Here is a 14,330-nt window from a genome sequence, read left to right on the forward strand (position 1 = left end):
CAAAAAACTACAAACAAACAAACAAAAGAGGCAGTTTAGGAGGGAAATGCAGAGATTGGAGAGATATAGGATCATAACATTTTAGGTCAGTTTGACCACTGATCCACAATACGGAGAAGCTCATGATGCCTTCATGGAAGCACAGGTTTTTTCCTTTGCACTTACCCGAAATAATAAAATTTAAAGGTTTAGAATTTGTAGCAGTAGCAGACAGGAGGAGACAGATGTTGGCTCCTTGTTCTCCTGCTCTGCATTGCCCTGGCAAGCTGAATAGGGAAGGCTGTAATTCTACCTCTTCCACAACAGCAGTGGCCACTGTCCACTGTAGCACAGGGAACGCAGATGAGGCACGCTTTTCCCTGGAAGTCAATACCTCTGCACTGACACAATGAGATCCAGTCCCTAAGGCATGATCCAGGCTTTTGTTACTATCTCTTATTTGAAGGGGCTAGTTGACCCAATTGGTTAACACATTAGCTTTTCAATTTTATAGCCTTAGGTCACAGAAGACCTATTCCTCGTTTTTGGACATTTCTCCACAGAGGAAAGCAAAATTGGCAGTCTGTGCCCACCAGCCAAAACCCCAGAGTTATGCCAAACAACTGTGTCATGAACTTTATGGCTAATTAGCTGTTGAAGCTATGCCCAAGAAATAAGTTCTGTTGCCCGTGGGAAGAAATGTGTTGCCGTTATTAATGTCCCAGCTCATATCTCTCAATAGGTCTTAGGGATAGTGCTGCTTAAAGAGACTAAATGTACAACAGGGAATTAAAAATTATAGTGTCCCTTTCACTGACTGAAATATTGTAAACTTGTTTCACTGGGGCCAGGATTGGTGTCAATGTTCTTTGTGTGAAAAGTGCAATAGAAGCATTAGTATTTGACAGCCCTGGTTGAAATAAGTGAAATTAATGGAGCTCTTTTCATATACGACAAGGCCATGGCACCCCTTTCATGCTGCTTACAGACAGAGAAAAGTCAATACTTTTTTATTACTTGATGCTGACCTACATTCTGCACTACAAGTGCCAGGCCCACTAATTGGTTTCAGTTGTGAGAAAAGTTTGCCCCAAAGAAACACTGGAGCAGATAAATCAATCTTTTTTAGGGTAGCTTAGTGGGTTTTGAGCACTTGAAATGACATTTGTGTTGTATTGACAGAATGGGTTGTTACACTCATTTTGTCATGTCAGAAGGCCCTGTACTAGTTGGAAGTATTGTTAACCATTATTGATACATTTGCTAAGAATAAAAGTTAGCTGGATCAACATTTTACTTGTGTAACAGCTTGCCATTTCTGGTTTGCTTCCTTGTTAGAGACCTCCATGGCTATGAACAGGTCAGGAGGCTTACTATGACAGTTCAATTTAAAGCTCTAATTTTACTATTACAAGCATTAGGATCATAGGCAATACTTATGTATGACCACTTAGTATTAAACAGGGGAGGGTTGGACTATGTCTGTACAGTGACTCTTGGCAGTACTGCTTGGTTTTCAAATGAGGTGGGCACATAAGCTGTGTCCAGCCTGGTGGGGACAGCAAGATTGGTCATGCTTGCTTATATCCTACACTAAGAACATAACTACTGCTTCGGCGTTTATGCAGAATTTCCCATTGCATTCTCTAAAGTCTTGATGTAAACGTGGATGCTGATTACAAGCTAAAGAAAAGTGAATTTTGTTCTCTGTTTTCAGTGTTCAATAGCATGAAGATAGAAGATAGAACTAGGATTCCAGCAGCAGTGCCCACTTTTCAGTTATTCCTTCTGCCATTGATTCTTCTCAACAGATATAATTCCAGCCCTACCAATATCTTTCTGAGATCCAAACCTTTCACAAATTGACTTACCTTTTGCATAGCACATGATGTCATGGCTCACAGAATGCAATTATACAATGTCTTCATTTATCAACGTCTTCAATAGGCTCAGAAGAGGACTCGATGCTCTGAATCACCAGTATGGATAGAAAGCTTTTCATTAGAGGTTATACAGTTTATCTTAGAAACATCTTCATGTGCTGCTTCTCCTAACCTATGACAAAAATCTGCATTCATACAACCTAATGCACCTTTAATCTCGATTTATGCAACTAAATGAAATTTTGTTATTACAGAGAAAAAGTATGCAAAGCTTTAAATCATGTATCATAAGTTTAACATAAGCTTATTGTTCCAGATTTTGTCATGTGATTAACAGCTTCATAATTATTACAGACTTGATGGATTTGCTCTTGGAAATTACCTGATATATGTATGCAGGAGCTGAGAATAAATGGACATAATGGTACTTTCTAGCCTTAAAATCCATTAGTAGTTATGCTACTGGTGTTTGCCTGTTGTTGCTTTGATCTGAAGCAGCTGACTTTCTACATTAAATTTCCAAAAAGATACTTAATTGTAATTCCAATGTCATTCCGAAGTGCATTTTTATATTACTGGAAATTGTACAGTACTCTCAAAATTGTTTGGAAAGAAACTCTACTAGGGCAAGTTTATCACTAGAATATGAGGGAATGCATTTTTAAAAGCTTTCAAACTGTTACATAGGTCTGCAAGGTCTCATTGGATGGACAAAGTTATTTGTACAGGGTCTGTATTTATGTATGTCTGCATACTCGGATGTAAAATCTCTTTAGAATTTGCTTTAATAATAACATTCCAAAGAGAAACTATGTGAGTGAGTCTATTTTGTTACATCATAGTGTGCTGATTGAGACAAATATTGGTGGCTTTATGTCACCTTTTATGATTACATTATTCCATTGGTGAGCATTCATGACAGTCAAGTAGTCAAATATATTGAAAGGGTCCGTAGGTCTTGTTAAGTTCTGTCACTTGAACTGGAGTCACAATTTACTGGAGTGAAAGGAGTCAAAGCTTGACAAGTTTAAAAAAGAAGTCTTATATTAACTTCATTTAGGAATTTAAAAATAGGTCTCGGTCCTGAGAATTACAGGTCTCTGATGCTGAGAATTATATGGCATGATTTAAGAAGGCATTGTGGAAAAATTCCTTAAAGCTCAGCTCCATGCTCCTATGATCCTGAGATTGTGAAATTGTAGGGTCAGTCTCGCCAATATGTGGGAGTTCATATTTGTAAGGTAATTAATTTCAGCTGCTAACTATGAGGGACTAGTGGTGAAAGTAATTTTTAAGCAGCCAGTTATTCACCACTCAACTTCTGTTCTTGAAGCTATAAAAGGATTCCAATTCCCTCCCCTTTTCACTGGTGCAATGATACAGTAGGATACTCTCTACAGCAATGTGAGGTAGATCCTGCAAGACCAAGTGGTATTTTTATGCCTTACTTCCTCACGCTGTTGAAATCTGATTAAAATTTATATTTTTCAAATACAGAAATTGCTGGGGTTCTTTTCCTAAAAAAATATTTAAATTTTATATGCATGCTTTGGAACATTTATCTAGTATACTATCTAAACTTCTTTAATTAATCTAACGGTAAAGCCAGCAGCACTTCGGTTTATCTATCAGACTGTGTGATGTTTCCTAAATGAAAACACAACTGCTGTCGTCATAATCGGAGCCAGTTGTTTAAATGCTCAGTTGTGAGTATCTAGTGAAATAGCCTTAAATAACAAGATAAACAGTACAGCTGCCAACCCAAAGTAATCTTACACTGAGGGGGCGTGTGGCACAGAAAATTTCCTCTTTGTCATTTTGATTTGAGTTTGAAGCTGGACCTGGGCTTAGTTCCAGCTCAAAAAACTGTTCACTTCAAAGGCTCCTAAATCGTCCCAAGGAGCTAATTTTGGCAGCCAATTGTTTTTGTTTGGCCAGGCATCCTAATAGCAAAAGCCGTCTGCTCTAGCAAATGAAGACTTCTTCAATGCTCAGACTTGCCATTTCTGATTTTATTCTGATGTGGGGGGTGTGCACCTTTTACTGCTTTGCCCATCTCATCCCAAGTTAACTGGATTTTTTTGTTAAACTGTAAATAGCTGTCCTGCATGTAAATTAAAAACATACTTCTTATTTTCAAAGTAAAGGATACTGAATTCTGCTCTCAATTTCTGCTTAATCCTAAATTATAGCTGCATTATATGTTTGCTTTCATGGCAACTAGAGCTGGTGTTTTTTCCATTCCCATGAACAATATTAGTCTGGTGAATTTAGTGAATTAAATATAACTAGCTTCACTTTAACAGGAAACTATATGCAGTTATGCTAGAGTTATAATAGTATTTATTGGAATAATAATATAGACAACTTTTCCTCTTATAAGAATGTGCTTGTGATGCCAAACACACAATGAAAAGTAAAAATTTTGGTCATTCTTCAGGTAAAATATGAAAACATGCAAATATGCTGTTTCTGTTGGGTAAGAAATTGGGCAGTACCAGATGTAGAAAAACATTACGAATGAAATCTTGTGAACAGTTAACAATGGAACAGTACTCACTTTCATGCCACACAGGGAATATTTAATTTTGATTGTATATGTCTACCTTGCTATATTAAAATTTGTGCACGAGAATGCTGGAGGAATCATAACAAAGAACTTCAAGTTTGAGATGTAAGAAATTAAATGGTCACAGTTGGTGATACGCAGTGCAGATGAAACTCAAGTTGGCCATGTCAGTATTTGCGTGATGCTTACCAGAAGTCATAGTTGCTCTGTCTGTTTATGGAGATTTAGCTGAACTGTGGTCTGTGAAGTAGCTAAATCCAATTATCCAGAGGATGATAATTCTATTTCATAACACTTTTCAGAAAAAAAGAAAGCAACCAACCTAAAACCATTCTGTTTTTGAGAGAAAACAAAACCTTCCCAATTGTGAAATATGTTGGAAAAGTAAAAATTTTAGCTTTCGTTCACTCATGGCCTCAGATATTTTATGAAGACATTGAATCTCCATGCACTTTCACTGGGCATCACATTGACCATTAAAAACAACAGAAAGTTTTCAGACCAACTTCTTAAAAATTAATAATCAGATCCTGGAAAGCTGATGATTCATCTGTGGCATGTTACTTTCAGAAAGGGGAAAAAAATAATGAAAAATAAATATTTTGTATTGCTGATACTATTCCCAGTAATTAAGGGTCAAAGAAAATAATTTTATTAAGAATGCTTTAAAACTTTGATCTGAAAAACCATGAACCTGCTAATAATTTACCATAGCACTTATTAGTAAGTAGCTAGATCAAAATACTATTTACACTACTTCTTTTACTTTCCTCTTTGTTTTCTGTATTAACATTGTACTCTTAAGGCACAGGTTCACTTCTGTTTCTCTTCAAATTAAATTTGTCAGCATTTCCATTTTAAAAAATTGAATGTAATAACCAATAACTTCCTGGGAAAAAAATAGCGTTCAAGAACCATGGTGCTTGTATTTTTTCTACCAGAACTCGTAATCAGCTTAATTACAATATGAATTACAATTATTAATTACAATTATTAAATTATTATTAATTATTATTAATAGATTAATTATTTAATACATATTCACTTTTTAATAGTTTCTCATGGAGGTAATTTGATAACCAGGTTATACTGTTAAAAAAGGTAAAAAAAATAAAATACTGCAAAGATACCTTGTTGTCTTTAACTTACTGGGTTGACAGGGAGCAGAATATAATTTTGTGTACCATGACTCACAAAAGCCTGTAAAATCCAGGTTTTGGAGCAGAAAATTTTTGCAGTGCCTATAGTTACTTAGAGTTTAATTTACATATTTACTTGTGATTGAGTAATTCGATTGTTTTGCTCTTCTTCAAAATAATGTACATATTACAGGATAAAGTATGTTTCATATGTATTATTTTGCATAACGTACATTCTGCCTCATACAATTAAATTTAACTGGAAGGCAGTATCTAGAGCTCTAAAATGCTGTGAAATAAAAAGGTAAAACTATGAAAGCCAAACTTACAATTTTTTAATCTCTCTTGTTTCTTTAGGACTTTCGAACAGTGTTACCATCGATTGTTGTCTTTGAGAAGTTCGGAAAAACTTATTCCAGAGCTGGGCAAATAGTCTAATCATCTTGTAAAGTACACAATATAAAACATCTGATAAGTAATCAATAAATGTACTTCAGCAAATGCACAGCAATATGTTGCCTGAATGTCCCATAAAGTATTCTTTCTGTAAAGCGATGCATACTATGTCTGAACTAGTGTTAATTTAGGTTGATCTTTAAGCAATACAGCTTCCAATCTTAATACATTTTTTTTCTGATTTTGAAAAAAAAAAAAGGTATTATACTAGGAAAATTATTTCTGAAAATGCTGTATTTTGTTTAATCTAAATCCTTTAGAATAAAAAAACCAGAGTACTCAAGTGAAAGTCTGGGATTCACATTGTATTTATTACAGATTTGTAAGTGAGGTTAACACTAAAAAAAAAAGAAAAAAAGTATAAAACTTGCCTCTGTTGCTTTTTTGTCGCAACTATAAATATATCTGGTTCATCATTGTTCATAATTTTCAGTGTTAGGACAGGATAGGCTGTTTACACAGAAGACACTAATTTGCTCTTCTGTGGTTGATGTAACATCAGTATTGCAAAAGTAATGTTGTAGTGACACACACACCTTATTATTAGATCAGTTTCTCTATGCCTACTTAAATGTTTTTTTCAATAGTTGTGTATTTACTCCTAGTCCTACATTAAGCAGACAGATACATGGGAACATAATCATGTGATGCTTGGCAAAGAACACATTTGATGACACAAATCTGATCTTTGTTTGCCATTTTCACTTGCATACAATCCTGCAGAATGCTGAATACTTAATATCTTCAGAGCCCATTAACTTAAAAAGACTCAAAAAATTAAATATCATGGGAAGACTTCAGCATTTCTTTAGAGCAAATCATAAGCAAATTCTTAAATTTTTGAGAGAGAATTTTTACAGGAGTTTTATGCAGAATTCTCTAGGATACCTTGTTTGCTTCTCATATCATTTGACTATATTTGTATAAAATATATCTGTATATAGTATTCAAATCAGATACTCAATGGTAGGCTTTTAATTACTGATTTTTCTTAGAGATTCTTTGTTCTGCACATCTACAAATGTGCAGGAAACCTCCATCTGATTTCTGCTTTTATGAACACTTTCTGAACCAGGAGTCACAAATTTCACTTCTGCAGTTTTTTAGCTGTCAGCCTATGTGAAAAAGTTTGACTGCTATCATGCACAAGAATAAAGGCACATTCAATACCATTACAGTAGGTTGCGAGTGCAGGCGCAGGGCTGTAGTGTTGTTACTTTCTAGAGTTTGTAATTTTCAAGCCTTGAAAAGTCTTTTCTCCTCCATGGCAATGAGAAATTAACTCTGGGAAGTAAGGAGCAGCCACCTCAGTAGCTGAGTCTCCTCGATAACAGTTAATCTGATCAAATATATCAGAGTGCTTCAGTTGCTCATGCAAGGGATTGAACAGGAGATACTTGTGCAAAACTGTTGTTGAATGAAGATGCCACAGTAATTTTTATATGTGAGAGCTATCTATCTGATTGCTTCAGCTTTAAGGCAGTTCATCAAAGTAATTTGCCTGGTGTTGCCTCTTTTAACTTCATACCACAGTTTCCCATCAGTCCAATTGGAAATGGCAGTACCTCCAACAGATTAATCTATCTTTCTATTTCTTCCTTTCAGTATCTCTGACCCCAGGACTAAACAAAGCCCACCTTGCAGAGTAGCGCTGCACTGGCAGCAGTGCTCATAGCTGTGGGTCTGGAGCACAGATGGAGGTTAAACCAAACACTTCTTGTTTTAATTATTTGATACATGCACACTTTTCCTCCCCTGAAGAAATACAATCACCATTGTTTCTAAGCACATAGCTTCATCCTAGAAATCTTCTTACACAAAATTAGGTCTGGTCATTTTATTAGATAAATAAACATCCACATAATTAATAAAGTAATAATCATATTACCTGCCAGGTTTAGATTTTTGGGGTTCTTTCTCTTTCTTAGAGAATCCAGTGCTTTAGCTGGAGTTGCCATAGAATGTATGTAATTCATAGGCATATAACATTCAGACTATTTTGTGTGGCCACGTTATAATCCTAGAATAATTTAATTTCTCATTAAGTACACTAGCATTTATTCACTTATTCAGTACATTTATGCAAGCCATTTGGTAATTACATTGGTAATTACAGTGGGAACCTTACCAATCCTTTCATTATATAGAGACACTATTATTTTTATTACTCTTCTAAACTGCATAAAAACACATGTAGAGAGCGAACAGAGGTTTAGCTTGAAGAGATTTTTAAATATAAAAGCATATCAATCTATGAAACTTTAGAAGACTTTAGAAGGATCTTGACTTTTCTTTTTTTTTTTTTAATGCTTTAACTCTCATCCAGGTGCTACACAGCCCGGGAACCTTTGTGAGCATCGGTTAGAGAACCTGCCTGGACATTTTTTTCTATATATGGATAAGGCTGATAGAGAAAATTCCCAATATTAAAAGGAACAGCTAGTAATAATTTAAGAACTTGGTCTTGGGATACCTTCAGTATGTTGGACTCCCTTGATTACAAAAGAAGCTCAGTTTCCATAATATAGCTCAGGGGAGAACAGTATGTAGAGTAATTGGACATCATGAATGATTAAAAAAATAATTTAGCAGTAAATGCTAGCAACTCTGCAGTGTATATGTAAAGAGACAAATGATAAAATTTAGCCCTGGGATGGAGCTAATTTCTGCAACTGGGACATACTACCATTTCCATTTGGTTACCCTTTGTGGCAAGCAAGTGAATGTGTCTGGCAAATAAAATTTTATTTTGCTTTCTTGTTTAAATAAAAAATTGTGCATGTAGCAAACTTAAAAGCAAGTTAACACTAAAATTTTGATATTTTTATTCACTGTGATAATACAGTGAACAAAACAGTGAGAATTTTTATGATGTCATTATGTAACCAGTCTATCAATATAAACACTAAGTGATTGTGTGATTTTACTTTACTCCTGTTTATCTTTCTTTTTGGTATGTTTTACCATATCACTTGTAATTATTGTATTTCTTTTTATAATATACTTCGGTAAGGTATTCTTAATATTCTATTTATTGTAGGTTTTCATTATTAACAAAATTATGTTGGTTTTTTTTCATATAACACTCCAATACTGAATGGAATGTACTTTAGAGAAGATTATTCTGGTTAATAGATGTTGCAATCTATTCTCACAGTACAAAATCTTAATACAGAATGGGTATAGATAGAGGCACCAGGAAAGGAACACTCTGTAAGTCTGAAATGGAGTCAGAGAACTTAATGAGCCTGGAAGATATGTAGCCTCTTTGAAATATAGTTGGCATTTAGCAAACTAGAAGTCAAAAAGAACCACTGCAATGCCAAAAAGCAGACAAAAATAAGAATTTCTACATTGATCTTCAGAAAAAAAAGAAATGTAATTACTCTAATTGCCCCATTAAATGTATTTCAGTCAATTAGAGTTCAACAAATATGAACAGTAAAACATACATAGCCAAACTATGCCTGAGCGACCAGGTTGCTGTTTTCTGCAATAAAAATATAGGGCCTTCAACATGAAGACATGCACCATCCTTGCTTTTCAGCCACTGAAACACGTATATTTTTTTTGTAATTTCTACTGATTTTTCCATGTGCACGAGGAAAAAAAAAAAAAAAAAAGATACTCTTTTTCAAACTGTATGGCTGAAGAGGCTTATTCTTTCCTTTAGGAAGCAGCACTTACTGAGAAGGACCTGTCATGCCAGCTCTCTGACAGAGTATTTCTGGTGTGTCACTTCGGTATCTTTGTGTAATGCATAAAAATCATGGGACTTAATACTTCAATGTCCACAGATGTCTGAGCAATTTCTATAGATCATATAGACCTCGAGAGAGTCAAATGATAGTGTTAGTCATTTCTGCATCAGATAGGGTCTCCTACATGCCAGATACTAAGGATTCAAACCCTCTGTGCTAATGACCAATGGTCTTTGGGTTTAACCACCACTGAGGATCACAGCTCCCATAAAAAGCATGCAGACAAAGACATTAAAATGGAACAGCAATGTGCAGAAAGTTGAACATAACACATCACATCATGAGAAGTCTCAAGGATTTTAGAAATTTCTGGTAATGTCTTATCAAAACTATCTGCTGTTACTCAGTGGATTAAGAATCTTACAGTTTTGTATCCCAGTAATTTCATTTGGCACCTACATAGCTGATGTTGTAAACACAGAATATCTCTTATTTTAGGCAATTTAAGAATTACCTTCAAGGCTGATCCAAGGTGTTCTCCCCACTTGTCTGAGAAAACATTTAGCTTGTAATGCCCTCTAGAGGCACAATTGCCACAATATTGTTGACCACATACTTAATCTGGTCCAAATATGATGCTGTAGCTTTCAAGCAAGAGGGTTTTTTGGGGTTTTTTTGGTTTTTTTTTTAAATAAGCCACACTTCACATTTCTATGGGATCAGACACCTAGAACCCTTAGGAGCTCCACTACTTCTCTAGATGCCTCATTCTGGTTTTCTAATGAAGTGTTCTCCAGCTGAGCTGTGGCCATATTTAAACTGCAAAGCAAAATGGTGATGCTTGTAAACAATAGCGGAGCTTGAAATTTCAATGCTTGACATTGAATAAGACTCTGAAAGCGTTCACATTTAAAAAAAAATAAATTAAGTTTACTGTTATTCCAGTGGCTGACACACCAGAAGGCTGTGCCATTCAGAGAGATTTAGACAGGCTGGAGAGTTGGGCAGGGAGAAACCTGATGAAGTTCAACAAGGGCAAGTGTAGAGTTTTGCATTTGGGGAGGAGAAACACCATGTACCAGTATAGGTTGGGGGCTGACCTGCTGGAGAGCAGTGTAGGTGAAAGAGACCGGGGGTCCTGGTAGACAGGAGGATGACCATGAGCCAGCAATGTGCCCTTGTGGCCAAGAAGGCCAATGGCATCCTGGGGTGCATTAGAAAGGGTGTCGTTAGTAGGTCAAGAGAGGTTCTCCTCCCCCTCTATTCTGCATTGGTGAGGCCGCATCTGGAATATTGTGTCTAGTTCTGGGCCCCTCAGTTCAAGGAGGACAGGGAACTGCTCGAAAGAGTCCAGCGCAGAGCCACAAAGATGATTAAGGGAGTGGAACATCTGCCTTATGAGGAAAGGCTGAGGGAGCTGGGTCTCTTTAGCTTGGAGAAAAGGAGACTGAGGGGTGACCTCATCAATGTTTACAAATATGTAAGGGGTGAGTGTCAGGGAGATGGAGTTAGGCTTTTCTCAGTGATGACCAGTGATAGGACAAGGGGTAATGGGTGCAAATTGGAGCATAGGAGGTTCAAGGTGAATATCCGAAAAAAAATTTTTACTGTGAGAGTGACAGAGCACTGGAACAGACTGCCCAGGGAGGTTGTGGAGTCTCCTTCACTGGAGACATTCAAAACCCACCTGGATGCGTTCCTGTGTGATGTACTCTAGGTGACTCTGCTCTGGCAGGGGGGTTGGACTAGATGATCTTTCGAGGTCCCTTCCAACCCCTAGGATTCTATGATTCTATGATTCTATGTGTTTGCAACATCCCTTTCATAAATCCATGGTCCTCAATTTAATGAATTTAGAACTTCTGCATAGTAGAGTTTTCAGAAGGTGCAGAGCTCTTCTTTTCACAGGGAGCCGGGGGCTTCTGTACTCAGAATAGCAGAGAATGAAAAGCAGAGGATGTGCATAATTTCTTAATTTTAAAATCTGGATTACCACATATTAAAAAACTACAACCACAAAGAAATCACATCCATGTAATCGGAAACAGAATTTGAGCCTCAAAGCTTTTATTTGTCTCAATTACATTTTTACAATATTGTTTTTCTGGTGAATTTTCTTTCACAAGTTGACAAAGGTTTCTGTTAGGCTTGGAAAAGTCAGCGAAGAAGCTCAGACAATGCAAAGCAGGCTTGGCTTTGTATTCTTCCATCTTTTAATAGTTCAGCTCATTAAGGAGAAAATCATCTGGCTGCTGGCACAATCAGGTACAGTCACTTATCAGTACATTGAGTTCAGTTTATAGTAGTCCGATTCATATTCATGATCAGAGGATGCAGTGGAGCAATTCATTAGTGCACTGCTGCATTAAGCAATCACTGCCAAAATGTGACATATTGAGAGTTTGCATTAAACTGCTTCCTTTGAGAATCTTTGGCTAAGAAATTCCTAAGTGCAGAAATCTGTTGAGATAAATCAAGCAGGTGCTTCAAGAAAAAAATATTGAGACTCCACATATATAAGTTTTAGTTAAATAAAAATTCATTCACTGGTGCTATTGTATGTGTGACAAGATTGCATCCTCACATGCAGGTTTGGACTATTACAACAGTTAATAACACATATAAACTATATTAGAATAATCCCAAACTGAACCCCATTTCTTACTCTTAATCACTTTGGGTCTAATAAATTATAAGTTTGTTTTTACTGGGCTAAGATATTTAACAACATCAAAAACTCAATGTTCTACGTTCTGCATATCTGTTCATGGTAGAAATAAGAGCACTTGTAATTGCAGTCTGTGCATGCTCACATCACAATGAGGCCATTTTTAAAAAGGGACAGTGCTTATAAATTCGAAAGACATGCTTCTTGTGTATTATTGTAAGAAGAAGGTGAGGTCAGGTTAAGTTACCTTCTCACTCTCTAACTTTGTGTCATGATATGGTGGTGATTCCTTGTTCACATGCTTCATTTGATTTCATTGTGTCTTCTGCTGACAAATTTTCTTCCAGTTAATCATATCTTCTTCAGATTTATAAAAAGACTGAGCTACTCAGTGGTAAGATACGTGAAGAAGGAAATAAAGAGTAGATCTGTAAGTTTATGATAACTCATACATAAGCAAAATAGGTGCTAGATTTTATTTTAATGTGCCCTTAATGTAACTCCTCTCCCTTGAGTAGGATTACTGTTGTGTTTTTTTTCTTACTGGTATTTTGACCAAAATCTGGGTTAGTGAATCATTACTAAGGGGTGCAAATATGCACAGTATGTAAAAAATATGAAACAGACTGCTTATACTTTGTTTTTGCAGCAATAACCATCTTACACAAGCCTAGTAGTTTTGAATAAGAATGTGTAGTCAGCTGTGTTTCAGATACCAAGCAGTCAGCCTCTAGGTCTCTGGTGACTTCAGAAGACATTTGCTGGCTTCATTTTTCCTATTATCCAAAGCTGTATGCCAGACAGGTGTGTTTCCTGTATACCTGTAAGGAATCATTCACCCTTTTCCTTTTGTTTCTGTGCTTGATCTTTGTTTTCCTCCCACTTGTTGTTTCTCCTGTGAGATAGGATACCTCTAGTTTATGGTAATAAGGGCTTAAAAAAACCTTCAGGGAAACTAGGTAAAGATTAATTGGGATTAAAAAGTTCAAATCTTCAAGAAATTCGAATCTGTAAGATTTCTGTCCTTCTAAAGATCCTATATTTCCTCGACCACAAAGTGTTGCCATCTGCAGATGAGATGAGAATAGGTTTGCCATCAATCTTTTGCTCTAGACAACAGAGCAAATGGAGTAGTCTAAAGCACTCAGTGTGGCTTTTAAGCAACATCTAAACATTTCTTCAAAACAGAAAGGTCTGTCTGATTTCTCCCAGTGCCCTGAAGATACATAGGACAGTGCAATAAATGTGAACATTTTGCAGCAATTGGTCTGACTGAGCAGTTTGCATCTTAATCTCATTCAGAATGTATCAATGTATTTAATGATAGCTGTAGTTTCTAAAAATCAAATTTCATCCATAAATTCCCCTTAGTCTGGATGATTACCTAAACTATCCATATTATGAGGCTCTGCTTACCAAGTCATATATAATCAATATGATCAGTTACACCTCCAGTGAAGTATTTGGTTGTTCCAGTGTTTAACTAGATACAGAAAAGCACTAGACTTCTTATATTTAAAAACTTGTCCCATCATATTTTGGAGAGGTCCGTTGGGAGGACAGGCGTGGTTTTCCAACATGGTTCATGTGCCCTACCTGGGATAGGGACCCTTGTGTGCTGCTTTGCTGAACAAATCTAAAGGAAAAGGAAATTAATTTAAAAAGGAAAAGACAGTATGAAAAGTTTAAGAACTAGGGCAAACAAGCACCCAATGAAATGACTAGAAGAACCATAGAAACAATCTTCCTTGTGAAATCGAGCCAGTGACATGTATTGCAAGTAGTGGGAACATTTTATCTAGGCTTCAAACAGGAAAAAGGAAGAGAAAAAACTATCCTGGACAAGGAATAGTGAGTTGCTCTCCGCTTAATGCAAGCCAGTAATGGCAGTTGCTCTTAATCTATACAGCACAGTAACTCAAAGCCACACCTCCG

At 36.2% G+C, this 14,330-nt stretch overlaps 1 protein-coding gene across 1 annotated transcript in view; it reads left to right on the forward strand.

Moving 5' to 3' along the window:
• The window catches only part of SPATA17 (spermatogenesis associated 17), a 93,246-nt gene extending 87,238 nt beyond the window's left edge, over nt 1-6,008 (forward strand). Inside the window, exon 11 of the mRNA XM_009994799.1 lies at nt 5,928-6,008. Within this exon, the coding sequence (XP_009993101.1) occupies nt 5,928-6,008 (81 nt within the window). The remainder of the gene's footprint in view (nt 1-5,927) is intronic.
• Nucleotides 6,009-14,330: the final 8,322 nt, after the last annotated feature.

The sequence above is a fragment of the Chaetura pelagica genome, unplaced genomic scaffold (assembly GCF_000747805.2).
Source record: "Chaetura pelagica isolate M959 unplaced genomic scaffold, ChaPel_1.0 scaffold2, whole genome shotgun sequence".
Taxonomy (NCBI): Eukaryota; Metazoa; Chordata; class Aves; order Apodiformes; family Apodidae; genus Chaetura; species Chaetura pelagica.